Here is a 25,066-nt window from a genome sequence, read left to right on the forward strand (position 1 = left end):
CCGCCGCCACACGGCGCAGGCGCGGCCCGGACCGTGGGGGGCTGGAGGCGGTGGCGGCTGCCGGGGCGGGGGGACCGGAGGTGGTTCTGGGCGGTTCCTGCGGGAGCGAGGCGGTCTCTGGGCGGCTCTTGGGGGAGCTGTGAGGCGGTGGAGGGGCGCCGCGCAGCGCCTAGGGGAGCCGTAAAGAGATGAAGGGGCCCCGGACGCCGTGAGGGGCTAGAGGTGGCCTGAGGAGACGGAGGGGTCCTGTGCGGCTCCTGAGGGGTCGTGAGAGGACGGAGAGGGGCTAGGCGGCTCCTCTGGGAGCCGTGAGGAGATGGAGGGGCCCTGGGCGCCGTAAGGGGCTGGAGGTGTCCTGAGGAGACTGAGGGGCCGGAGGGGGCCCAGGTGGCTCCTTGGGGGCGCCGTGAGGGGATAGAAGTGCCATGAGGGTGCAGAGGGGGCTGGGCAGCCGCCGGGGTGTCGTGAGGAGGCAGAAGGGGCCCGTAGCTGCCGAGGGTGTGTGTGAGGGGACAGGGGGGCAGCTGGCACCGGGGTCTGTGAGGGGATGGCCACCAGGGAGGCATGGTCCGCATGGGAATTGGGAGCAGGTAGTTCTGCTCTGGGTTTCCCCTCAGCCCCTGGCTGTGTGATGCTTGCTTCCCAGAAATACTGGAGTTATTTACCCCCAGGACAGTAGATGTGGGGGCCCCTGGTATGCCTGTTCATTGGAAAGTACAAGCTCTGAGTCAGCTCAGTGGGGAAACCCGTTGCTGCTCAGGCAGATCTCACACATTTTCTTCCTTAAACATGCACTTCTGACTCCTTGTGGAGTCCTTGCACAGGGGCTCAGGAAACAGCAGCGGAGTCTCAACTGGTGGTGCTGATCCTGAACCCCTCTCACTTTGCCTACAGCCAGTATGAATCTTAACAGTTTCTCGGACAATGAGGCTCAGATTTCCACCACTGCATTTTTGAGGCATTGGTGCCGCTGCCTCGGTTTTGAAAAGAGAGACTTGTGAGAATAATGGCACCAAGTAAAATAGAGCCCTGCATCCTGTAGTTTGCAATGGACGTTAAAGTTAATTTGTCTGAAAGAATATTTACAGGTGGGTAATGATAAAAGAAGCTTTTATATATGTGGCCATAAGAGCTGCAGTAGCACTACTAATTCCTGTAAGCATATACTAACTGCTGAAGTGTGGAAAGAATGGAGAAGAAAGATGACAATGCATTTTTTCTTCAGCTTGCGAAACTGATTTCACGGAAGACAGGATTCAGGCAGAGTACTGCCTCTCGGCCTTCCACCCTCAGCCAGCTGAGAGCCGGCTTGGGCACTTTGAGGCAAGAATGGTTTTTGTAACAGGTACAGAGTTTTGAGGAGAGCTGTTTCAGAGCTTGCTCTTACTTGACTGATTTGCATGTAGTCATGTTGTGTCATTACTAGAAGGTGCTTGTAGCAGAATAAGTGGGGAAATAAAAAACCTACGTTGAACTGTGGCTGCTGAGCTCAAGCTTGGATGCAAAAGGCACTCAGAAATTATTGGTCAGTATTTACATGTTGCAAATTAATCTTTAGATAACTCTTCTGTCAGAGGGTAGGGGAAAGACCTGCAGGATATTTCCTTTACCATCCTCTCTTCATCACTGACTCACTTTAAGGATGCTGGCTGCATATGTAAACTTTGTGATCTCAATAAGCAGGTCGAGAGGAAGGCAACCTCAAAACAATCAAATGGCAAACTCACTGTCAACTCCAGCTGATATGGCTTTACAAGGCAGGGTGTGGGATTTGGATTTTAGTAGGGCTAGATGTTTTTTTAAACACAGTTCACTTACTAGGAATTTAAGACAGCATTGTTTAAGAAGTCTCGATGCTTAGATCTTAAACAGTTCAGCTCATTATTCCACTGATGTAATGCAGAAGTTACTGTTAAGAAACAGCCTTTCATAAGTGGGCATCATTCAACTATATATATGCTAGTTTTATTTTTTTCTGTAAATAAATGATTAAGGCTATGGTATTTGACTTGAGCCTGTGTAGCAGTTGTGATAACAAGAGTCTTGGTCATGTGGTAATACTCGGACTGTGCTACAAATTATTAGTTCAGTTTGCTCATGAAAAGTGCTTGCTTTTTTTTTTCACAACTGGCTTTCACTTTCTTACATGCCTCAAATATTTTTCAAAATACAATAGTTAATTATGACTTGAAGTTTAAAGACACTTGATCTGTGTTTCAGATTACTGCTATCCCTATTCCCTTGACCATCAATATTTGACTCCCAGCCCTGAAGCTTTGTATCACAGTTACTTTATAAAATGAGGAAACATCATTACATTCTACTAGGTAGATACCTGACGAGTCTCCTTAGAGGACAGAGTTAATGTGTCTGAACCTAAGGGATCACTGCAGTGCTCCTTCGATTATTTTCAGTTTTAACGTAAGTGAAGTCCCATATGCTTGATTGATAGCATGTTGATAGTATTTTTCCGTTTCCTCCTATTCTTCCCTTATTAATTGACAGTGGTACTTAAGAGGAACAGAGGGAATACATGTTTTGTCATAAGAGGCACCAGAGAAAGGTGTTGTACAAATACAGTGGCAGAGTACTGCAACAGGCTGCAGAGCTTGTCTGCGCGGACATCTGCCACAGCAGATTCAATCCCACAAAAATCTTATAATCCTTCTTTAACCTGATAATCTTAACAGCAGCATTTTACCATGTTGCAAGGTTGAGGGATGAAGTACATTAGTCTGCTCTGTTGATGGAATTCAGAAACTTGTGGTTTTGTATTCAAAAGTGCATGTGAAATCTGAAGCCTGAAGAGCATGTCCTTTTTACACAAATATTGTTCAAGGCTGGCAGCTGAAACACAGTGACCTTGGCTATGATATGGAGATCTCCAAGTGAAGCAGATCTCCTGGCTTGCCTGTCAGACTTCCCTTCAAGCTGTGCTATTAATCAAACACCGCAATAACGCTTCTTTAGAGCTTGATTTTGGTGAATTTATTTAACCTTGTACATGACAGGAATTGCGCAGAGCTAAATAGCAATGGAATGGCATTAACTTGACCCTCATCTTGGAGAGCTGCTGAAGGAACATGTCCTTGTCAGTGCACAGAGACAGCTGTGAGCTCTGGGACCAACAAAGTGGGGAAAAGTCAAGGGAAAAGGTTGTCTTATCAACTGCTCTGCCAGTTTCCTCCCTTTGGAAATATTGCCAGAGCTTATATGTTGAAGGTGAAGTAAATACTAATAAAGCTGCCATTAATTAAAATTTCTTAGGGCTTTAGTGGATTAATTAAATGGTATTTAAAGATGTTAATTGTGGCAATGTATTACCGTCATCCTACAGGGCTCAGGAGAAACTAGCATGAAGTGCCATGCAAATGCTGTTTGCCACACTCCAGAAGAAGGACTTCAGACTGCAACAAGGGACAATACCTTAGCAACTCAAGGGAGAACAGAGAGCCTGTCCCAAGAGAGAAAGCAGGCTTATGTAGCCTGTCTGGAGAGAGATGGCAGGTACTATGGGCAGGGGAGAAGCAATGACTGGCTCTGAATATGTAAAGGACGGAATAGCATGTAATAAAGAAAGAAAATGGTTTGGGCTGAGAGGATGGTATTGGTGTAAGAGCAAATTTATTCATCCGGCTGTGACAAAGTTTAGGTTGGAAGGTGGGTGGTTCCTAGCTGTAACGGTGTTGGAGCAGTCTTTGGAGCTGGTACCTGAGACACTGCATACCAGGTAGATTCAGCAGAGGAAGCTCCATCTGCCTGAAAGGCCCATGTGATGCACTGGCAGGAGAAGGAGACTCTAAGGTAACCTGAGAGCCTCTGCTGATTTGATTTGCTGAAGCCCATTCCATTCTGATGATTTGCCCATTTCTTTGCTAAATAAATTGCAAGAGGGGGAAGAAAAGGTTAAATTCCAGCAGTTTGGGAGGTGAATGAGAAACCATAGGAAGTGCTTCCTGTATAGAAATTTAAATGGGGGAAAAAATCCCCTGCCACAGGGTCAAGTTGATTTCTGCAGATGTCTATGGTTGCTGGTGGAGATGGTCTCTTTCATGTTGCTCCTTTACCATACAGACTCATGTGTAAGTTACCTTCAATACTTCCCTCCCATCCCTATTCTCTTAAGCATGTTTTGCCCAATATTTCTGGAAACAGAACCTGATTCACAGATTTGTAGCCTTTATCTGGCCTCACATCTGTCAGCAGTTAGCTCCTTTCATGGAATTTTAATGAATTTAACAGTTTTAAGAGAGCATTTAGATACTTCAGCAGAAATTCATGAGTCAAAGCCCCTCTGCACTCAGCCTGTCCAAATGAGAGCATAAAACTCTACCATTAGCAACATTTAATCCCTTTTGCCCACTTCTGAAGTCAGAGCTGCACATATTCCTAATTTTTTCCCACCCAGTCAGTGTCATGAGAGGGCAAGCCAGAAAAACAGTTCCCCCTTCCTATACACAAGCTACTGTCTATATTGAGATCTGAATTTTCCAAGGGAGTGAATGTGGTCCTGACATCTGGATTTAATCCAGACTCAAATTCCAGGCTTAGATCTGAGAACTTCCGCTTCTGGTCCCGAGACCAGCAGTTCTTAGAGAGAACTTAGTTTACCTTTTAAGGCAAAATTTGAGGGTTGTGATAGTAGCTGCATAGTGAAAATTCTTCCCATGCTGGATGTTTTTAGCAAATTTTCCTCCTTTGGATCCACTGTCGTCTTTATGTGACAGAACAGGAAGTCTCATTTCTTTATAGGATCCTCTAATCGGTAGAGAATTCAACCAAGCTGGAAGTGCTGCTGAATGCTGAGGCATGTGTGATCTGTTGCAGAGTGACTGAGTAGCACCCCAGTTCCAGAGATGCAGGCCAGGCAAGCTTCTTACCCCATCTATTACCAACAAGCACTGAGTTACTTTTCTCCCCAATGTAATGGATATCTTTTACAATTCAGGAACTCCCAGTGCGTCCTCACAAGGGTGTTAGGTCAGGACACTTTTGCCCATCTGCCAGGCCGCAGGTGCTGCCCATTGATGCAGAGGAGTTTGGTCTCTTGGCACAGTCCCATTATGGGGACATGACTTAGGCTCAGCTGGGACAGCAGAAGCTGTTGCCACCCTCATACATACCCTGTGCTTCTGCTGAAGGGAACCATTCTCACACCAGGGCTGCTGCAGTCTACAGCCCATCGGATTAACTTATCCAGCAGTGGTTTATCTTCATTCCAGAGTATCTCTTTGACATGCCTCCAGTTGCTTCAGATGTGGAAAATCACACAATAGTCCTTTTTTTATCTTGCATCCTCGAGTTTTTCTTGCTTTTTGGAGCCCACAGCAGGAAATGATACACAAATCCTTCCAGCTACTGTGAGCTTTGGCGCACTTTGCAATGATTTGCATTCACACCCTTGTTTGCTCCTCTCTCAACAGTTTTCTTCCTTCTTTGAGAAAGAACAAGTAGACTCCAACCAGTATATTTTTAGTTAGGATTATTGCTGGGCTTCAGCCTGTCATTTTCCTTGCATGTTTCAGCCCTCATTTCTCCTCATTAGCTACTCAGGCAGAGACACCACCTACTACATCCAGTTTAGGAGCCTGAACTCTATGTAGTCAGCAGCAAGCAGAAATACCTTAGAAAAAGTGAATCTGAGTGTTTCCTGTACAAAGGTGTGAAAGGATAAGGAAAGGACTTAGCTCTGAATTCAGAGCTCTCTATAGCTCTCTGTAACTGGAGTTTCCAGACAGGAATCAAGTGGCTAGCCTGCTCCTCTCTATATAGGAAGGACAGCTGACAGAGGAGAAAAGAAGTGGGTGTCTCTTTGAATTTAAATGCTCCAGGCTCAGAGAGACACTCAAGTCATGTTTATGTAGTAAAGCATCTTTGCTACACCAGGTAGCTCTAGTGAGCTCCTACTGCCACTCATATCTGCATTAGTGTGGGCATTTGCAGGAAGGTGGAAGTCAGAGCAGAAACAGGATTGATTGTAAAAGGCCTTGAAAACAAGGAATTGTCCTACAGCAGTGAAAAATGCTGTGCTGGAGCCAATGGGCTGTCTCTTTTAAAGCAACGTCGATGGTAGGACTTTTCTGTGAAGCAGAAGACAACTGGAAATCAAGAGCGTACCTTGTTCTCTCTCTCTTGCCCTCTAAAAATATACTGGGTTTGGCTGGGATAGAGTTAATTGTCTTCATAGCAGCTTGTATGGGGCTATGTTTTTGATTTGTGATGAAAATAGTGCTGATAACACAGGGATGCTCTAGTTGTCATTGAACAGTGCTTGTACAGTGTCAAGGGCTTTTCTGTTTCTCACACTGCCCTGCCAGCAGGTTGGTTGGGGTACACAAGAAGCTGAGAGGGGACGTCCCCAGCTGAGCAAAGGGCTATCCCATGTTATATGACATCAAGCTCAGGGTGGAGGCTGGCTGAGGCTGCCATTGCTCAGGGACTGGCTGGGCATTGGTCAGTTTGTGGTGAGCAATTGTTTTCTTTTTCATCACTTGTTTTTCTTGGGTTTCGTGGTGGTTTTTTTCTCTCTTGTTTTTGTCCTTTTTTTTTAATTATTAAACTATGTTTAGTTCAATCTCCAAGTTTCCACAGTTTTACCCTTCCGATTCTCTCCCCCATCCTACCTGGGAGTGAGCAAGTGGCTGTGTGGGGATTAGCTGCCTACTGGGGTTAAACCACCACAACAACAAAAATATCTCTGACTTGTATACCTGTCCCATGGGCCCGCCACAGACACCTTACAAGTCAGTAGCATATTCAAGTGCTCTCACTCCTCCCTTCACCCCAGACTCAGTTTGACATAGTAAGTTAAATCCTTTGTATAAACTGATGTTGTTTTGTTTGTCAAAATGGAGATTTTTTGGACTAGACAGGTTTTTAATCAGTACTATTTCCTGCAGTTGTACATGCTACCTTTTTTCCCCCAAGTGTAATAATACAAGTAAGATTGCCTTTTCAGCCTGGGAATAGGGATAAAAGCATCCTGTGAAGTCGTAATGGTCTCTGATCTCTTTTGGGCAGGTGAAATGATGGGATTTCAAAAGGCTGTCACATTAAAATGTTTATTGTAGGGATAGTAAACCTACAAGCAAGGCTGGTTGGTGTGGTTTGTTTCAGCAAAGGCTTATTCTTCTCTTATGCATCCAGTATTTTTATTTCTTCTGCAAGGATTGATAATTCAGTGAAATAAGGAGGAGAAGCATTTCAGAATTAAATACCTGCTGATGACATGATAAGGTGGGGGAAAATCTCCCTCCTGACTAGACCGAAGCTGGGAGTTCCTGTGTGGGTGGTATTCCATGAATTAGTACCTACTAAGGCAGCTGAGTACTGTTATCTGGGTGGCTTTTCTTCTTATCCCAGCTATTCCATAGCATTAGATATTGCTGGTTTTGAGACAGTCTTAAGAACTGTCTTGGAGAAAAGAAGCAATAAACAGAGGGAAGTGTAGAGCAGTTTTGATCTTGTATTGTTTCTGTCAATGGTCAAGGGAACTTTATAGTTGAAGAATTATTTGTTACAGTTTATATTAGTTGCTGTAGTTGTATAGTCAGTTAGAATTAGCTCCTTGAAAGAAACAATCCAAAGTGTTGAGAGGGAGGTGGCCAAGCAGCACAGCAGAAGGATGCCTGGTATCTAAGTGGAGATGTTCCAGACGTGAAAATAGCATGGAAGTGTGTGGTAACAGGGTATGAAACATCCAGAGCCAAGCCCACTCCTGTGAGTGGGAGGAAAGTCTGCATGACACCATAGCCTGTGTGCCACAGCAGAAAGCTGGAAGGATGAGCTGTAGCCTTCTTGGTGTCCAGTTCCTTCCTCTGCAAATCTTTTTATCTCCCAGTGTAAGCATTGGTGCATTCTGCCCATGGGGCTTGCTGTGCTATTTTGCAACAGCTCTTGTTGATTAACCTTTGAGGTGCGAGATGTGTTATTTCTCCTCATGCTCTAAAGATTATAGATAAAGTTAAAGGGTGGTGATATGTTATGAAAATGAGAAGTGTGTCAGTAATAGGGAAGAAGGGGCCTGTGCCGAAATATTAAAGGAGGAGATTAGCACATCATTATCTTCAAATCTGAATTTCAGAGCTGCAGACCAGAGAACTCTGTGACATGTTAAGGTTATTGGAGGCTTCCATTCCTTGTTTGCCTTTGTACTGAACTCTTAAAAAAGCTGGCAGGTGCTCTGTTTGCACTGTCTTACAAACTGCTGAAGTCATGCAAAGCTCTGGGCTCTACTTTCAAGGCTCTTGGGCCTCTCTGCCTGCCAAGCAGCACAGGCAGTATCAGGAGGAGTACATGTGAGGACCAGCCAGCACAGCTGGGATGGGAGGTTTCTTGGGGTACTGTGACCCTGCTGGAAGTCTTTTCTGCATGTAGTTTGTTTGACCTGGTGGTCTGCAGCTGCTTTGAACACCATTCCAGCTATGGAGATGTATGGGACTAGAGATATCAAAGGAGTGAGTTATCTCTGCCTTGGTGTGCTGAGCAAACCTAGTCTTGTCAGGTATTGGCTTGAGGTGGTGGTAATTGTTGGAAAATGTGTTGCTTTTGCATCTCCAGGAGATGCAGTAAAGAACGTGGAGTCGCTAATGTCTCTAATAATTTTCAGGAATCCCTCCACTTAATTGGGTGAGATGAACGTGCTTTCTCTTGGAAATGCACATTGTCCCCAGCCCTGGGCAAAGAAGAGAAAAGCTGATTCTAGGAAATGTCCTAGAAAGAGATGGAAGTGTGAATGTTGCATAACAAAAACAGTTGAAAGGGATCAGCTGAGAAATTAGGAGTGAAATGGCAACATTACAAACCTGAGGTTAAGTCATTCTCTTTATTTCCATGCCTGGTTTCTCATGTTGAATTGATTGGGAGGGCAAACCATGGGATAGGAGAGAGTAAATGATGGTTTAGCATTAGTGATTGATCATGTGATTGACCTGTGTGCTGTGGTTTAACATACAGCTGTGCTAATCTTATGAAGCTTTTATATACATTAAAAAATCTAGTCTCTTCAGACTTGCAAGTTGCAGCACTTTGCCCAAAAATTTCTGCAGACATCCCGTAAGCTCCTAGGGGAACTAGAGTGTAGTTGTAATGGTTTGATTTTTTTTTTTAGTACTTCCAATCATGATCTTTAAAGGCCTCTGGTCTTGACAAGTCTCTGCTTCAAAGTTTAACTTGAAAAAACAATTCAGAATTCATGTTCTCAAAAAGTTGCATCTTGTTTCCAATGTGAAATTTGATAACGTGTTGATTAAAAAAGAAAAAATCTAGTGTTAGGACAGAAGATCTCTCTTTACGACACCTCTCTCTTAGTACTGATAAGGGATGATAGATGACACAGGGAGAAAGTACTGTGGTGTGGTGATGGTTCTATGTGGAGAGGTAATTTGCGGTGAAGGGTAGCTGATTCTCTCCAGCTATCAGTAGCACCAGCAAACTTTCAGATTAACTTAACTACACAAGGCTATTGCTGGGATGCTTGGCTGAACTGTTTCCCCAAAAGCCCTGTATTTCTGGTTTTTTGTATTTCTGTTGTTTGGCACTTTGGAGTCTGCAAATACAGCCTGGCTGGCATGGATTAATTTCAGTGTTTAACAAGTCAAAAGGTGGTTTTAACAAGTAGAGAGGTGGTTGGGTTGCCTTGCAACGTTTGCTGCTAGCCCATTCACTACTTAAACGTTAATTCTTCTGCCTCTGATAGAGTGTACTGAGCAATCTCTGGTCTGATCTGGGTGTGAGGTAAGGTGGTTTTTTTTTTTTTTTGCCAAGCTGCATTTTGTGAGGCAACAGTGTCTTGGAAGAAGCAGTTTTGGGGAGAGATGTCATGCTGGGCAACACAAGTTTACTAGGCCAGGCTCTAAGATAGGAAGCAGACATTCATTCTGTCCAACCTGTAGCAGGAATGAGATCCTGTGGTGGAGGGTGGGTACTTGGGAGGGCGGCAGCCACACCTTCAGCCACAAAACAGGACCCAACAATAATATACAAAGGTGTGCCAACCCTGGATCCTTGTGCTATCTAGTGCTGAAATCCAGAAGGGTCTTTAGGGCTTGCGTAGTGCCTGGCCTTGCACTTTGGCTGGAGGAGGGAGAGCGGAGGCTGGTGCTTGGCACACCAAAGAAGTGTGCTGCTCTTCTGTGGGTAAATGAAGGGGACAAGCTCTGGGTTCCCTTGTAAGCTTTTGGGACCACGGATTGCTCCGCGCTACTTGTGCTCTCTGTACTACTGCCTCAGAAAGGTGGTAACCTTTTCTGTGTTTGCTTCAGCTGGGTTCCTAAAACTGCACATCTCCTTCACAGCAAAAGCCCTATCAAGATTATTTACCATGAAGGACAATGAGATTTTGAGTGAGTAATTGAGATTTAAAGCACCAATTACAAGAACAAATAAACTGGAGCTGCTTCCTCAGCTTGTGTTTTAATTGGAAGAAGTGATTTCAGTACATCCTTCCCAAAGTCCCTTGCACTGTCTCTTGGGCTTGATAGCCAGTGACCTAATTTTCATGTACCGATCTTGCAGCATGTCCCTCACCCAGCTGCACTATGATGAGGGAGAACAGTGCATGTGTGTGGTGGTGATGATGCATATGCCTGGAGTTTGATTGCTCTGCTTTTTAAAGTTTCCTTGGGTAGAATTACTGTTTTATGTTTACTTGGCAGCTTTTCTCCCTGCTGTTTGTTCGGGTTTAATTCTATGGAGTCGTGTCTGTTCCCTGGTGTGCTGTCAGTTGTGCATGTTGCTGAATACAAAGCCTTTGGGGTGGTAGTGAGCACAAGTGACACCTTAATAATGGATCCTGGAGACACGGCTTTAGTACTAAGCTGCCCCCATCTCCCAACAATTGTCAGTTTAGGGCTTATTAGTCACACATCCCTTCTTTCAAAGAACTATTTTTAATGCTTCTTCTGTGTTCTGAGTCCTCATAAGCCCCGTTAGATTTTTCTGTCTTTGCTGATGGTGGCTGCTTTTTAATTGCTCAGGTAGCAGAAGTAGGGCTTGAAAACTCAATCAACATTATCTCATGATCTCCCTGTCACAAGTGGATTTAAGCAGATCAAGATATTCATAGGGATCATGTGTGGATGCAAAACACAGCTAGCTGTAGAGGCCAAGGCAGATCACATGCACCTGGACTGTTCTCCCAGGTGTCAGCCTTGCCCTCAGCCAATCTCTGCCACCCTGCTGCCAGCTGGGCTCTGTGCTGTCATGGTCAGGGGCCAGTCTTTCTGCCAAGTCAACAACCCGGCCCTGTAAGCACACAACCTCTCCTAACTTCATCTGCAGTGTCAAGCCCTTTTCTCCACTGTCCTTGATGCTGCTTTGCAGCACCTATGTCTCAGGGCTGTGACTGCCAGCCCTGCAACCCTCTGCGCAAGTTGGGGCAGTGCACGTGGAGAAGCTGGAATCTCTTAGCTTCTCCCACAGGAGTCAAGGGAAGAAGTGACTTGTGATAGCGCACCCCAGCATGGAGGGGTGTGGGGGAGAAGAGCAGGGCTGCAGGTGAAGCGTGGTGCAGGGAGCCAGGGCTCAGCTGTCCAGCAGGGTTTGGTACAGCTCCTCTGCTGGAGCCTCATGTCTGCTGGCCCCTGAGCTGTTTTTGATCCCATCTCTCTCCTGTTTCATGGTTTTTTATGTCAGTGTGGTTTGGGCAGTGGGTAGTGAACAGGCTCCCGGCTGCCATTGCTTCCTCAGAGGAGATGGGGAGAGTCTGGCGTGTCTGCTGGCTAAAAGCTTGGCAGAGAGCAGGCTGGGCAAAGCAGGTGCTGCTGCCAAATGGGATATTGTCCCCAGATCTCTGGGGGCTGGCATTACTCCAGCCTGCTTCGGGCTTAATGAGCTACCTTATCTGTCATGTTCCCCATGGCAGATCGGGTCTCTTCAGGATTAATTAAGGATCATAACTGTGACCTAGTTACCAGACTTGCACTATTGTTAGTGGAGCTCTCTGAGCCACCAGGCTGTTTGAGAGAGCTTCTTACCCTTGTCTGCTCTGGTTACTCGCTCTATATAGCCTTCTGGGACTGACTGTGAGCCCCAGGCAGGATCACGTTACATTAATTTCTCTAACAGATTATTGCTTTACCCTTGGGTAGGTAGCTAGCTGCTTCCTGCTTGCAGTGCACCGTCGGTGTGGGGATTAGATACGCTGGCATACATCTTTTGCGGTGTTGTCTCCCATCTGGAGTGGAGGGGAGATGAAGATGAGAAGAGGTCAGCTGCAAGATTAGGGAGGATGGTGCTGGAAACAAAATCTTGAGACAGTCCAGTTCTGTGCTGCCGTGCCTTAAACCATACTGGTGCTGAAGGGCTATCCCTGGGTCTCTCTTCTCCTGGCTGCTCAAATCCTTCTCATTTCCAGTTTGTACTTCATTGTAGCGAGCCTTTAGGAATGCTCCCCATAAAGGAGCAGAAAAGACTAGAGCTTGAGAAATAAATTGAGTTCAAGCTCTTCTAACTCTGGTTCTTGCTTGCCAAATTGTCAGGTAGGGCAGTGTTCCAGCTGGAAACTACTCGGTCTCACATTCCTGTGGTCTGCAGACCTGCTACAACTAGGTCCTTCCTTTGGCTGGGCAGGGGCTGTACTACAGGGATCATGGTGGGGACTTGTCCCCTTCACATCTATCTGCTCTCTCCTTCCCTCCCTTTTCTGCTTGTTTGATGAGAGCTTGCCTTGCCTTGTGGATTGAATCTCATGCAGCCGGGCCCTTGCCTGGGCTCACAGCCTCGTGTTGAGGGCTGCACATGGCGTGTTTACTGTTCATGTGAGGAGGGTTTATGTCCCTAAAGCTCCCCTCAGTCCCCCATGGTCCTTAACTAGCCTGATATTCTGCTTAGGGTCTGATCATGTCCCCGGTGGGATCCCAGCAGCTCCCACTGATTTCAGGCAGGAAGAGCGTGAAGGAGGCTGTTGAGTGGGACCCCTGGGAAACAGCGCTTCACTTTGTCCTCAGAAGCACGCGCAGCGGGGGAACCGCTTGGCTTTTCTCCTCTGCCTCAGGAAACATCTCTTGAGTTCCAGTGACCTGCTTATTATGTAGGTCATCATCAGCTGGAAGGAAAAAACAATTTCAAAAGTAGGAGAAATCTAGCAGGGTTCCTCCGCTGAGCAGCTCTTTCTGGAAGAGCAGGGAAAGCTGCCCTGGGGGAGGTGGCAGGCAGCGTGGCCTGTTCCTCTTCCACTCACCCCGGGCAGAGCAGAGAGGGGAAGCTCTGCAGCTGAAAGGATGTGTGATACTCTGAAAGCAAGCAGATCCAGCGTGCCCTGTGATGGGGGAACAGTGCATTAAGGTGGACAATAGGAACTTGATTTGAGTGGTCAGGGGTTGTTTGCCCTCTAATGACTTTCTCAAGCTTGGTTTTAGTAATTAGGAGGTTGTTTCTGCTGGTCTTACCTTGGTTATGTGTCTGCACAGCAGAGACCTGTGCCATGTATGCTGGAGGAGCTCTCTCTGCTGGGAGACAAGGCTGTCCTGCCAGGGATAAAAAGGGGACACAGAACAAGCAAATGCCTCTGGGTGCCAAAAGTAAACTGAGACCTGAACCAAAACTCATCTCAGGGTTGTGCTGGTGGCATTACCCAGGGGCTGCTCCACTTTGCTCGTAGCAGAACTGACACCTTGTGATACCCTGAGAAAAGAGCCTCAGTGTAAATTTCTGACTGACCTAAGCAAGGGACAAATTTCCCTGTGAACAAGAGGTTTGGTGAAGTCCAGCTTCACTCATACTTGCTTCTGATGCAATAACACTTAATATCCCTCACTATCCTCACTTCTCCCAAACCCCCGAAATATCAACTGGGCTGGAGACACCTGCGCCTTGGCTGCTTCACGCTTGGGGGAGTATGTTTGTGTGTTTGTTGGCCAGCAAGCAGGCAGGTAGAGAGCTGCAGCCTTTCCTTTGTGGGAGCACAAATGTGGCTCCCCTCTTTACGTGCTCACTGAAAGATTTCTCTTTCCCTTCAAAACATGCAGAAACACCGTGTTTTTGAGACAGCCAGGCTTGACAGGAGAAGCTGAAGTCACACACAGGCTTCACTAGTAATCAAGATGAAGCAACACAATCTTGTAATTGTTACCTTAGAAAATAAGATTTCAATATGCTGTGGTTTTGGCAATGAAAAGGTGTATGGGGAGGTGGGTTGTGCAGTTTTTTGGGTCTCCTCCCTGGGTCCTCATCACGCTATGTTGCTGCTCACTGTAGCAGGGCTGGCTGAGAAACCTCTTGCTGGGCACTTGTGCTGTCAGTGCATTCACCCCTGCTCAGGCTGAGTGTTTGAAGCCTCTCCAGTTGCAGGCAGCTCCTGGCACAGACTCTTGTGCTTGAAGGTGCAGCTGACCTTTTTGCAGAATACAAGTTCTTGCAGAGCTGCCTGCTTTGTTTCAGATGTGCTTGTCTCCTGCAGCCTTTGCTCTTCACTTTATACCAATATCTGCTGTGCTGTCTTAGATAAAGTACATCTGTCTGCGATGGGACTGTCTTCCCTCTTCAGCTTCTTGATGTTGGTGGTTTCTGGTTAATGTATGAAGATCTCTCTGCAGATCCCAGTTCTCTGGCTGTCTAACCCAAGGGTAGGCTGTGCTCCTTGTCTCATCACACCACAGTAGTCTAGAGAGAAGTCAATGTAGGAAGTATTACAGCAATGAAATTTTGAACAGAATGACATTTTTTCACCTACAGTAAAAAGACATCTCCCATGTTCTGTGCACCCACATGGAGCAGAGTATTAAGAAAGCAGGCAAGCAGGCATGTAATTTAGCTGGAGGCACTGCCATACGATCTGCCAGTGTGATGCAGACAGCTTGGAAGTCTTACTCAAGATGTAGGATTAGGTTCTAGCACAGGCTTTTCTGAGTTAGACAGGGGACGGGTGCCCTGAGGCTGACATTGTCACGTTGCCTTGGTGGGTCCTTGCACAATGAGGCCACTGTGTGCTGTAGACAGCAGTGTGCTGGAGCTGTCATGTACTTGTGGTGAGAACGTTGAGGATAGCCTGTTATCTTTGCTTGGAGGAAGGGTTTGATTAGAAACTGTCTCTTAGATGTGTGGTTATTGAATGAATTGCTCTTTCAGTATGTATGAGCCATCTCCATATACGTGCCAAGTGCATCTGTCCCGGGCACGCATGCAGCTGGTCTAAAGGAAAGCAGATGAGCTGTCCTCATCACAAGCTTTTCCTCACGCTTTTTCTCAATTGCTGCTTGCATGGAGCAATTCTCCAACAATATAAAACACAGCAGCAGGGGTGAGTCAAACAGATCTTGTCAGGGCTGTCCTATTTTTTCTTTTTTGTTGTATTATAAATTGAATCCACAGTGTCACAGGGCACAGTGCTGTTCCCAGCATGATTGGTGGCAACAAAAAAACCCAGGAATGGTATGTATTGTGTGGTAGCTGGGGAGAACTTCCTGTTCCAAACATCTCCGACCTGTCTGGGGCTTGTTGCCATGAAATTGTGGAACTTAAGTAAAGAATGATTGGGCTGTGAAAAAATCATTTTAGTCACTGATTAATTTTGTTTACTTATGTATGTCTCATTGTCTGCAGAAGTTGGTGCATCTAACTCAGGTTCTTAAATGGGAAGCAAGGTGACCTGGTGGTCTTTCCCAAGGGAGTAACAGGTGTTATGGTCCAGACATAAACCAGTCCTGAGGTACTGGAGGGCAGGTTGAGACCTGTGCAGGCAGGCTGAGGTTCTTGCACCTCTTTGGGAAGTGTCTGGTGTTGCTCTGGGTAAGAAATGAGGTTAGGCAGCTCTTGGACTTGACTTCTTGAGATGGAGGTATTGGCAACACTCTGCCTAGCCTGGGGCTCTGCAGAGCTTCCTGTTGTAAGAGCACATCTCCCATTTGCTCAACTTTGCTTAGCTCGTCTCAAGATCTAGATATTGTTTAATACAGGTTTTCACCCAAATCACGGGACAACAGTTTAATGGTTATTGTAGCCTCAGATGTTGTCGAACTATTATGGGTAGTGGAAGAGCTGTTCTGCAATATGAGGGTCTTTAAAGTAAACACCAGCCTGGGTCTTGAATCATAATTAGGACTGCTAGCGAGTAGCTGTCCCACCAGTTACTTGTTCTGCAAGCTTCAATTGTCATATGAATAAAACAACTTTTATTTGAATTAATCTCAAAGCAGAGGGTGCTTGAAGGAGTAAAACACCTTGGCTGTTTGCGCTGCAGTGAGCTTGCTGCAACCTGGGGTTGCTCTTTCCTGCATGTCCCCCACCCTGCCAGTGCTCAGGTCCTGGCTTCCACCTCTGCGGTGGTGCAGTGGCCTCCCAGAGTGGGAATGAGAAGCACAGCTGGGCCCTGCCAGGCAAGATAGGAAGGATGTGGAGGTGACTGTGCACCTCTGGATGCATGTCACGGGAGATGAGGAGGTGGTGTGAGGTCACTGGAAGCTCAGACTGATGGTCTTAGCATGGCTCTGCTCTTCTTTCTGCAGCCTGCACGCAGATCCTAGCAGCTTCTGTCCCTGTCCCTTCACTGCCCCCTTGTTCATGTGGTATTTTCGGACACTGAAAGTGGGCAGGATACCCTTCCCACCATTCATCAAGAAGAATGAGATGGCTTAATCACAACCAAACAAAGCCTTAAGGATCACAGCCTCCAGTAAGCCACTGACATCTCTGGTTGCTTACCCCAGTGTGGCCACTGCAGCTTGGAGTGTGACCATGCAGGGAACTGGCTTTAGAGCTTGCTTGTGCTGGGTGAGATCCTCCTGGGGGGGGACAAGAAAATAGACCAGTGTCCCAGCATGAATCAGCCATCCATTTATGTACAGCTACTACTTCTCCAGTGGTACCAGGCAGTCCTGCAGGGTGATGGGCTGCAAGGATAAAGGGCTGACTCTCCTCTTGTGACAGGAGGGTTTATGCTAGGCAGTTGTGTCTGGCTACTGTTTGTGAGAGAAGAACAAGACTCCAGATTTGGACTGAAGAGCTTCCGTACTGTCTGGACATTCAGGGCTGAAGATCTGGGAGCTAGTTCATGACTGTTCAAGCTTTCTGGTTTGGAGGTTCAGGCTGTATTTCTAGGAATTGAGGAGACAAAGCTACAAACAACAATTTTCTGATTTGATGCCTTTTCAGATTTGGTATTGCAGTTCTCTTGCATTTTAAAGATTTTTTGCTAGGCTGTTATATGATGATTCATTCTTGGCTTCCTTTTTCATCTGTTTTAAGCTGAACTTCATGATGGCACACAGTTGCGCTGCCTGCCTGCCAGCACCTTTGAAAGTGGTGGCCTTGCTTCCACTCAATGAAAAGCTCAAAGAAAAGTAAAAGCTTTTAAAGGTCCCTAAGGGATCTCTGAAATGACATAGCCAGTGGATAGAAACTTACAATACACTGACCAGGAAAGAGGCTGTAGCAGACTCAAACCATAGTAGCCATGAGGAAAAAAGCCCCCAAACATGCAGAAACTAATTATCCAAATACTGAATCCATGAGGGACCAGGTTTCCTTAGGTCTCCTGTTGATGGAGCTGCTTGCATGGCAGAGGAAATAAAGGTGCTCACAAATTAGGAACCAAGTGAGCGAGTGAAAAAAAGTTCTGGATTGCCTGCAACTATTCATCAGTAGTGTGAGGCAGACAAAGGTTGAACATTAATTCTATCCAGTATCGTCTGTAATTTTTTTCACTTGCTCAGTGCTAAATCAGTGTAGCTATCTGGAGGGTGGGATGGCACACACACCACTGCGGGGAAGAGCTGCTTTTGATGGAGGTGTGAGTGTCCACCTCTGGGGGATATCATGCCAGGCCAGGGCTGCTAATTGCCAGTTAGACTGAATGCTGCTGAGCTGCCGGAGTAAATCTATGCTCTTGTGGGACTCTGCCTCAGGCAAGGTGCTACTTGTGGCAAGCATGTGCAGGAGGATTTGGCCTCCCTCTGCATTGAAGGTTGCTTCCTCTCTGGAGTTACCCTGCTGGAGTCAGTCCCATTACAGATAATGGTATCTTTGGACAAATGAGAAGGTGCTGACTTAGCCTGTGTTAAACCCCTGCCCTGGGTTTCTCCAAGCCTATCAGTTATGAGTCACTGTGTTTTTTATTTACAAAATACACGCAAATGATATCAATATAGAGTAATGCTATTACAGATGCTGATGTTTGGACATCAAGCTGTGTTTGCAGAGATGAGACAGAGAAGTTGCACAATCTGTGTAAGTCGTCACACACTTGTAAGAAAACCAGTTGGATATCTCAGTTTGTCCACCAGACCTATTGCTTCAGCCCAATGACCTGACTCTATGGCTGCTTTTACTATGTAAGGGGTTTGATCTTCTTGCTGCAAAGGTGGTTTGCTGTGTGTGGGCTTTGTATCATCTGGCCATCTCCTCTACTGCATAAAAACATTAGGTCAAATGATGTAAGAGCATCACATCTACATAGCTGTATTTCATTTGGGAAAGGGAGGGGTTGTATAAAAGATAGGTTTAACTTAAAACAATTTGGTAAGTTTACTAGTAGGGGCTTTTTAATACTAAAGCCTCCTCTCCATGGTCTAAGCCCAGAGTGAGTGCTAATGTCACCAGCAGAGCAGCAACCAAGGTTCAGCTCAGGGGCAGCAGTGCTGTACCACACCAAACAAGGACATTCACCTACGTAAAAGCATATGGTATGGTTGGCAGCAGGAACCTTTAGCTTATGTCATCTGGAGGTGAGATGAGGGTATGGTACATCTTTATAGCCCCAAGGAAATGTTTGTGTAAGTTTGCAAGAAACATGTATAAAGCAGTTACCATAAAATCATGCTTTTGCTATTTGGTTGAAGTTGTAAGAATAAGGCAGCCCACTCCAGAGGTGTGGCAGAAAGTCTGCTCTAGCATAGTCCTGAGCTAAGATAACAGACAACAGGTAGGTGTGAGTAGTTGGGCTAGCATGATAAAGTTGGGAGTCTTTGTTTATTATTTATGTAAATAAGATGTGATAGAAAATTCTCATATTACTCTTCTTTGGGTCATTTTTATCCATGACACCAATGATTGCAACATCAGTGTGACTAATCCCATGCATGTGATTTATCTAAGATGTCTGTTTCATCTGAGTTTAGACTGTTTGTTTGCACAGTGTGTTGTAATACTTCACAAACAAGAAGCAGAGCAGCCCTGTGCGGAGGTGTCTGCCCTCTTTGGAGATGGTGGCCTGTCTTCTGCTCAGGCTCACAAAAGGCAGAAAAAAGAACTAAATGCATGAGACACTTTGAGAAACAAACCTGTAAAATCCCACACCACCAGGCGAGGAGGCTTTGTTTTGTGCAAAGAAATGGAGCCTTGAATACTTGAGTCTTGGCTGACTGTATGTGACAAGTTAGACCAAACATCCATCCAGCTAGCAGCAGACACTAAGGGAAGAAGCTGGTGTGCACTATGCTCCTGGCAATCCCCTAAGCCAGAGGATACAGCCCAGGACATAAAAGTGCTGGTGAACCCATTCTGCATTGATCTGTCTAACCTTTTTATGAACTTGCTTGGTTTAGGTCCAGAACTTGGCAACAATGTTAGACAGTTCTGTATCATTTGGAAATGAACTTCCTCCAAATAAATTAGTATTGTTTGCTCAATGTCAACTGCACTTTCCTGCCCTCTAAACTCTAGGATTGCATATCACACTGTCATAAAAGTTGCTGGTTTTTACAGCTCCAGTTTGAAAGGCATAAGATTTCGTTTTGGCTAAGTATCCTGTAATGTCAACAGCTTACATTTCTGACATCTTTTGTCATGGCGCAAGTATTTATGGCAACTATGTTATGCTGGAGTGTTTTTTCCCTGAAGGTCAGGACAGCTGCAGATGAAATAGCCTATCCCTCTCTGTGCCAGTCCCTTACTGTATCTCTGTGATTTCTAATAAACGTTTGCTGATTAGAAAAGTTGCCTGTGGAGTAATCCGACAGAACTTAATGCTGCCGACCCTAATTGTTCAAGAAGTTGACTTAGCAAGCAGGATCCTTCCCCTCTGCCTTCTAGTTACGAGTCTTTGTGGTGCGCTTACATTTGCAATTAGGACCGTTCTGCATAACTAGGAAAACAAAACAGTGGATGCTCTTAGGATGAAATTCTCCTGCCCCCTGAAATAGGACACCGGATCTCTTCAGGTGAATTCAAGATACTGAAAGAAATGTAATAAAAATAAAAGGAATTGGAAACTACTGGCCTGGCATCTCAGCTGTAATTATAACAGTGTTCAGCCACTGCCTACACTTGGCAGAGGGTACTGTCTTCTGTTGAATGAAGCACCCAACTAGCACCCAGCTTGGCCATTCTCCAGTGCCTGGTTTCGTGTGGCACTTCTCTGGGCCGGCAGCACCTTTCTTCTGCTGGTTCTCCAGGGAAGTCCCTCACACAGGACAAGTTTCAGTGGATCACTTCCTCATTCTGCCTTTCTATTTCTACTTGCAAAGGTTGGAAGTTACCATAAGCTTGAAAATTGGGCAGTAGCTATGCAGCTCTTGAACTGGTATCTATGAATGCAGCTATGGTAGAGGCTGTGGAGCCTGCTCACATCAGCTGAGGGTCCGGTCCTTCTGTGCAGTGGTGCTTACTCAAGAAATCAAACAACCCCTGAGGAGCAGTTGAGTGTGATATTCCCCCTGTTCTCCTCCTGGCTGCTTGGAGCATCCCAAAGCCCAGTAGGTATTTTCCACTCGGCTGTGTTAGCAGGCTGTGTAGATAAATATGTACATGTTCAGCAGGCTGAGCAGGAGAATTTGTGCATGTCTCTCTCCAGGATGGTCTGGACTTTGTCATGTTCTGCCTCCCCTTCCCAGATGCTTCTTTTCTGTGCTTCAGGCTTCAGTACAGCAGGATATGGCGTCACTTTTGGTTTTGTCTTTGGAAGAGTAAACAAAACAGAAGGCCAAAAGCCAGCTGCCTAAAACACATTCCTCTGCTGTGACTAGCAGCATCTCTACTTCAGATACAGGCATCCACTGTTTGCATTGCTCATCCTCCTGGCAGGGGATAAGGGCTTTGTCTGCCTCGCTTGATTTGAGCCTAACCTTCCTCATCTTTCTAATTTTGAGATGCCTAATATGCTGTCCCTTACTCCCACCAGAACCGGGGTTCCAACTGCTTCCCACATCTCCAGGAGCTGATGAAAAATATCTCATACAATGGGTCAAGGTATAGTGATAGACAAGAATGCTCTTGGTCTTGATAGAACCTGGTGTATCTATCAGGTGTGTTGTGGACCTGGCATTGAGCTGAAAGGCAGAAGGAATGTGTCTGCTCTCTAAGAGGGAGTAAATCTGAACAAGAAGTGCGGGATTGGGTGGGAAATAAATTCTTCTGAGAAGGCCTGAGGTGCTGCAGGGGAGAGTGGCGTCTCCTACACCTCAGGATGATTCAAAGCAGCACATCTCAGTCACTGCACTTATAGCACTTCTCTTTTTTTTGACTTGTCCATCTTCCTGTGACAACCAGCTTCTTTCTTCCCCTTTCTACTTTTGCAGGAGAAAACAGAATGAGTTGCTTCCAGAAGGTGAGATGGAAGAGATGGCTGCGATCTCTGGTCCTGGCTCTCCACCCAAAAGGGTTTACCCTGCTGCCAGCAACTGCACATTACTTGCTGTTCCTTTGCTTGTGTGAACACTTGGTGAGCTTCACTCTCGGAACAAGTTTAGATTGCTGAGGATTTCCAGGAGACAAAGTGAAAGCCAAAAGCGGAATATGGACACTTTTCAAGGATCAGAACATGTTAGGAACTGGCTTGTTATTTGAATCTGTGTTTTGGGTGGAGGAGTCACATCCATTTGAAAGTTTAAAGCTAGATAGTGAAATGCCCTCTGCTTCTCCTGTTTCCCAGCACTTAATGCAATATTAAAGCTATATTACAGCATTTTGAAGGACTCACACTTAGATATAAACCGTTCCATAGAGGAAATATGTACAGTAATGTTCATGCTGCTCCCTTGTCCTGCTGCTGGTGAATCTCCCTCTGTTGACAAGCTCTTCATTCACCGGCATGATAGTGGCAAGCCTGCTTTTAGCACCATTTCCAAATTTAGCCAATGCTTCAAACAAATTGTCAGAGAACAGTAACCTGGGACTGCTAACAAGGTGAGCTCAGGGGTTGTTCTGGGCTTTGAGCTGTCTGCTGGGCCTCTGTCACCTTAGAAATAGTCCCCCCTGTTACAGAGCTCACAAAATGCTGCAGCCAACCTGCCTCACGCTGGGCTGCAAGAGAAGCAGGAGCTCAGATACCAGGTACCATAGATGGGTCCTTTACATTGATCCTGCTGGCATTAAGAGGGTTTATGCCACACAAAAGCTTGTGGCAATGCGTTTCAACAAGGGAAGCCTTTTCCCCTTGCTTGGCAGAAGTATTCATAGCCCCTCTGAATTTCCAGCTGCAGGACAGATCTCAGGGTATATGTGGAGTCCTTGTTCACAGGAGCGCGGCCTGGAGGAGATTTATCAGTATTGTGGTAGTGCCTGGAGCTTTGGGTCAGTGTAGCTTCAGTTGAACATGTAAAGCTGGCTCAGGAAAAACTGTTGCCAGCTCCTCAAAACCAGGGAGGGTACTTCAGGGTAAAGTTTATTCATGTGCCCAATTCTGTTTCTTGGCAAAACCAGGAAAAGGCAAAATGTCTCCCACCCAGTTAAACTCCTCTAGGGTTAAAGAAGCCAAAGGATGAAGAGCACAGTGCAGCCAGTGCCGGGGAGGGAGCGCACTGAAAGTCAGGAGCACATAACAGCACCAAATGCCTGGAGCAGAAGAGTGCCTAGTGGCTGTGACAGAGGTTATGACAACCCACATGATATAGAGAGCTTGATTGTCATCATGTACTGGGCTGAGCTGTATTCTGGGCGCCTCTGAAAGTGGCCGCACAGCTCAGAGGGAAAGTGCTGATCTTTCACCAGCCGATTGTACTTCTCTTAGAGCAAAAATACGCCCAGTGTCTGGGGAGACTAGACATTACAGTCTGCAGTCCTGCAGTGTTTAGAGATGGGAATATTTGGCTTGGATTTAGAAAGAGTGTGCAGCCAAAATCTGTAAGACGTTTCTGCAGCGAATCATAATAACTTCAGAAATGGGGCACTGGGGTGCCCAATGCTGCCACCGTCCCCGCTCCTCGCTGCAGACCCCCCTGGATGCAGCTGGACACAGCACGGTCCCCTCATTGCCCACAGCCCTTCAACAGCTTCGTTGCCTGCGGGGCCCTGCAGTCCCGCCAGCGGCGGCTCTGCCAGTGAAAAGCAGCAACAGAAGTTGCTCTTCAGCAACTGCTCCTCCGGCTGCTCCTTTCTGCCAGGCCACCGTTTTCAAACGTCACCGTGACGTCGCATTGTGATGTCACCACTATGCAGCACGGGCATCACAATGCCGTGCCAGAATATCTGCTGGGACCCACAGCCAGCCAGTGCCAGCTGGCCTTTGCTTGCTGACTGGCAGGACCAAGGCCTGGCTCTCCACGGTGCTGGCCACCGAGGCAAGCTTGGCACAAAAGCAATGGAGCGGGAGCTGTCTGCTCAAGTAACACCATCCCTGCCTGCTCCAGAGGAGCTGGGGCAGTGGGCAGACACGACTTGTGCTGGCCCTCCAGGACAGGGGGAAAGTGCCCCCCGGGACGCTGCCACGCAAGTGGTAGGGGAGGAGCGGCACGTCCAACCGGGGGGTGACGGACATGACACCAAACAAGTCCCTCCTGCTTCCAGCAAGAGCGTGGGCCAAGGCAGTGGGCTCCTGTCGCTCCGCTTTCCACAGAAGCTTTGGACGATAGTGGAAAGCGACCAGTTTCGGTCCATTTGGTGGAGCAAGGGAGGAAAATACGTGGCCATCAACGAGAAGCTCTTCAAAGAGGAGGTGCTGGGCGGGGGAGGACCTCTGCAGGTTTACACCAGGCAGAGCATGAAGAGCTTCCTTCGCCAGATGAACTACCACGGATTCGTCAAAATGCAAGGGGATGGCGAAAGATCTGCCTCCCTGCCTGAGTTCCTGGCAGAAGAAGCAGCAGCTGCTGCTCACAGCAAGGTAGAGCCATCGCTCCGCACATCCACTAACGCTCACAGGGGTCTTGGGGGAGGGACGGACCTTCGTGTCGCATAAGGCCTCGCAATAGAGGGGGCGGGGAGGGCAGCGAGCGGTCCGGTTTTAGTTTCCTCCTCGGGGCGTTTTCAGGAAGGTTTGAGTTAGTCTTTCTGGCTAGTAGAAACGTGGATAAAGTACAGTTTGGTTATACCTGCTTAGTTTGAAGCCGTTCCATGGAAAGACAGGCTCCGTGTAACCTCATTGCTCTGAATGTCTTTGCTACGTGTCTTGCTGCACCAAATCTGAAACCTTCCTGCCGGATGCCAAGAGGATACACTTAAGGACCCCAGCGTTACCTCCCTGCTCATGCCCACCCTGGAGTTGCTGAACAGTCATGGTATTTGGCTTTTGAAAGCACTTCTTATGCTTTTGAAAAGCCTACGCTGCTCTTGCTGCCAGGGGTGGCGGTGACTGAACAGAACGTTTCACGTAACCTTTCGGCCTCAGCTTGAGGTTTCAGCCGTCCCCGAGAGTCCCTTCCACTATCCATGTTTGTCTTGTGCAATTCAGAGTCTGGGTTCTCGTAGCTTGGGCTTTTCCAGGCTTGGGATGGCGGCAACTGACTCTTCTCCTTTGCTTCTTCTAGGTACTCTACTACTATAACCCCCTCTTTAACAGAGGGCATCCCCACCTGCTGGAAAAGTGCCGGAGGAGGGCTGGCCTCAAGCGGAAAGCCCTGGAGATGGATGAGGGGCAGCCCTGCAGAAGACCAGGTGGCCAGCCTGCAGGGGACATGCCAGCGTCCACCAAGCGATGGGCTGAAGCACCTCCCAGCCTCGGTGCCACCCGTCCATCTCCACCGGCAGCTGCTCCCGCACTTCCAGAGCCGGCGGGAGCAGCGGGCAGCAAGAACTTCAGCCCTGTGGCCCCCTCCTCCCCACCACCACTCTCAGCTCTGCCAGCGTCCCCAGCACCACTCTGCAGACAAAGCCCTCCAGTCCCCCACTGCCCCACCTGCACCTGCCACCTCAGGACTGCAGACGCCATCGGACCCCAGCGCGGCACAATCTAAAGAGACGGAAAGAGTCAGCAGCCCGT

At 47.1% G+C, this 25,066-nt stretch overlaps 1 protein-coding gene across 3 annotated transcripts; it reads left to right on the forward strand.

Annotated features, from left to right (window-relative positions):
* Window positions 1-104: 104 nt before the first annotated feature.
* LOC114011355 (heat shock transcription factor, X-linked-like) lies at window positions 105-25,059 on the forward strand. Of its 3 annotated transcripts, none has more exons than XM_055805996.1 (5): window positions 105-1,088; window positions 1,226-2,421; window positions 3,338-3,507; window positions 21,450-23,971; window positions 24,615-25,059. In XM_055805996.1, exons 4-5 carry the CDS (start codon window positions 23,291-23,293, stop codon window positions 25,038-25,040), a joined length of 1,107 nt encoding a protein of 368 aa, XP_055661971.1. In that variant the 5' UTR covers window positions 105-1,088; window positions 1,226-2,421; window positions 3,338-3,507; window positions 21,450-23,290; the 3' UTR covers window positions 25,041-25,059. The 3 variants fall into 3 exon arrangements, with proteins under 3 accessions (XP_055661971.1, XP_055661970.1, XP_027638458.2); XM_055805995.1 differs by having other exon boundaries at window positions 2,221-2,421; XM_027782657.2 differs by lacking the exons at window positions 105-1,088; window positions 1,226-2,421; window positions 3,338-3,507 and adding an exon at window positions 20,843-21,120.
* Window positions 25,060-25,066: the final 7 nt, after the last annotated feature.

Source organism: Falco peregrinus, chromosome 5 (assembly GCF_023634155.1).
Source record: "Falco peregrinus isolate bFalPer1 chromosome 5, bFalPer1.pri, whole genome shotgun sequence".
NCBI lineage: Eukaryota > Metazoa > Chordata > Aves > Falconiformes > Falconidae > Falco > Falco peregrinus.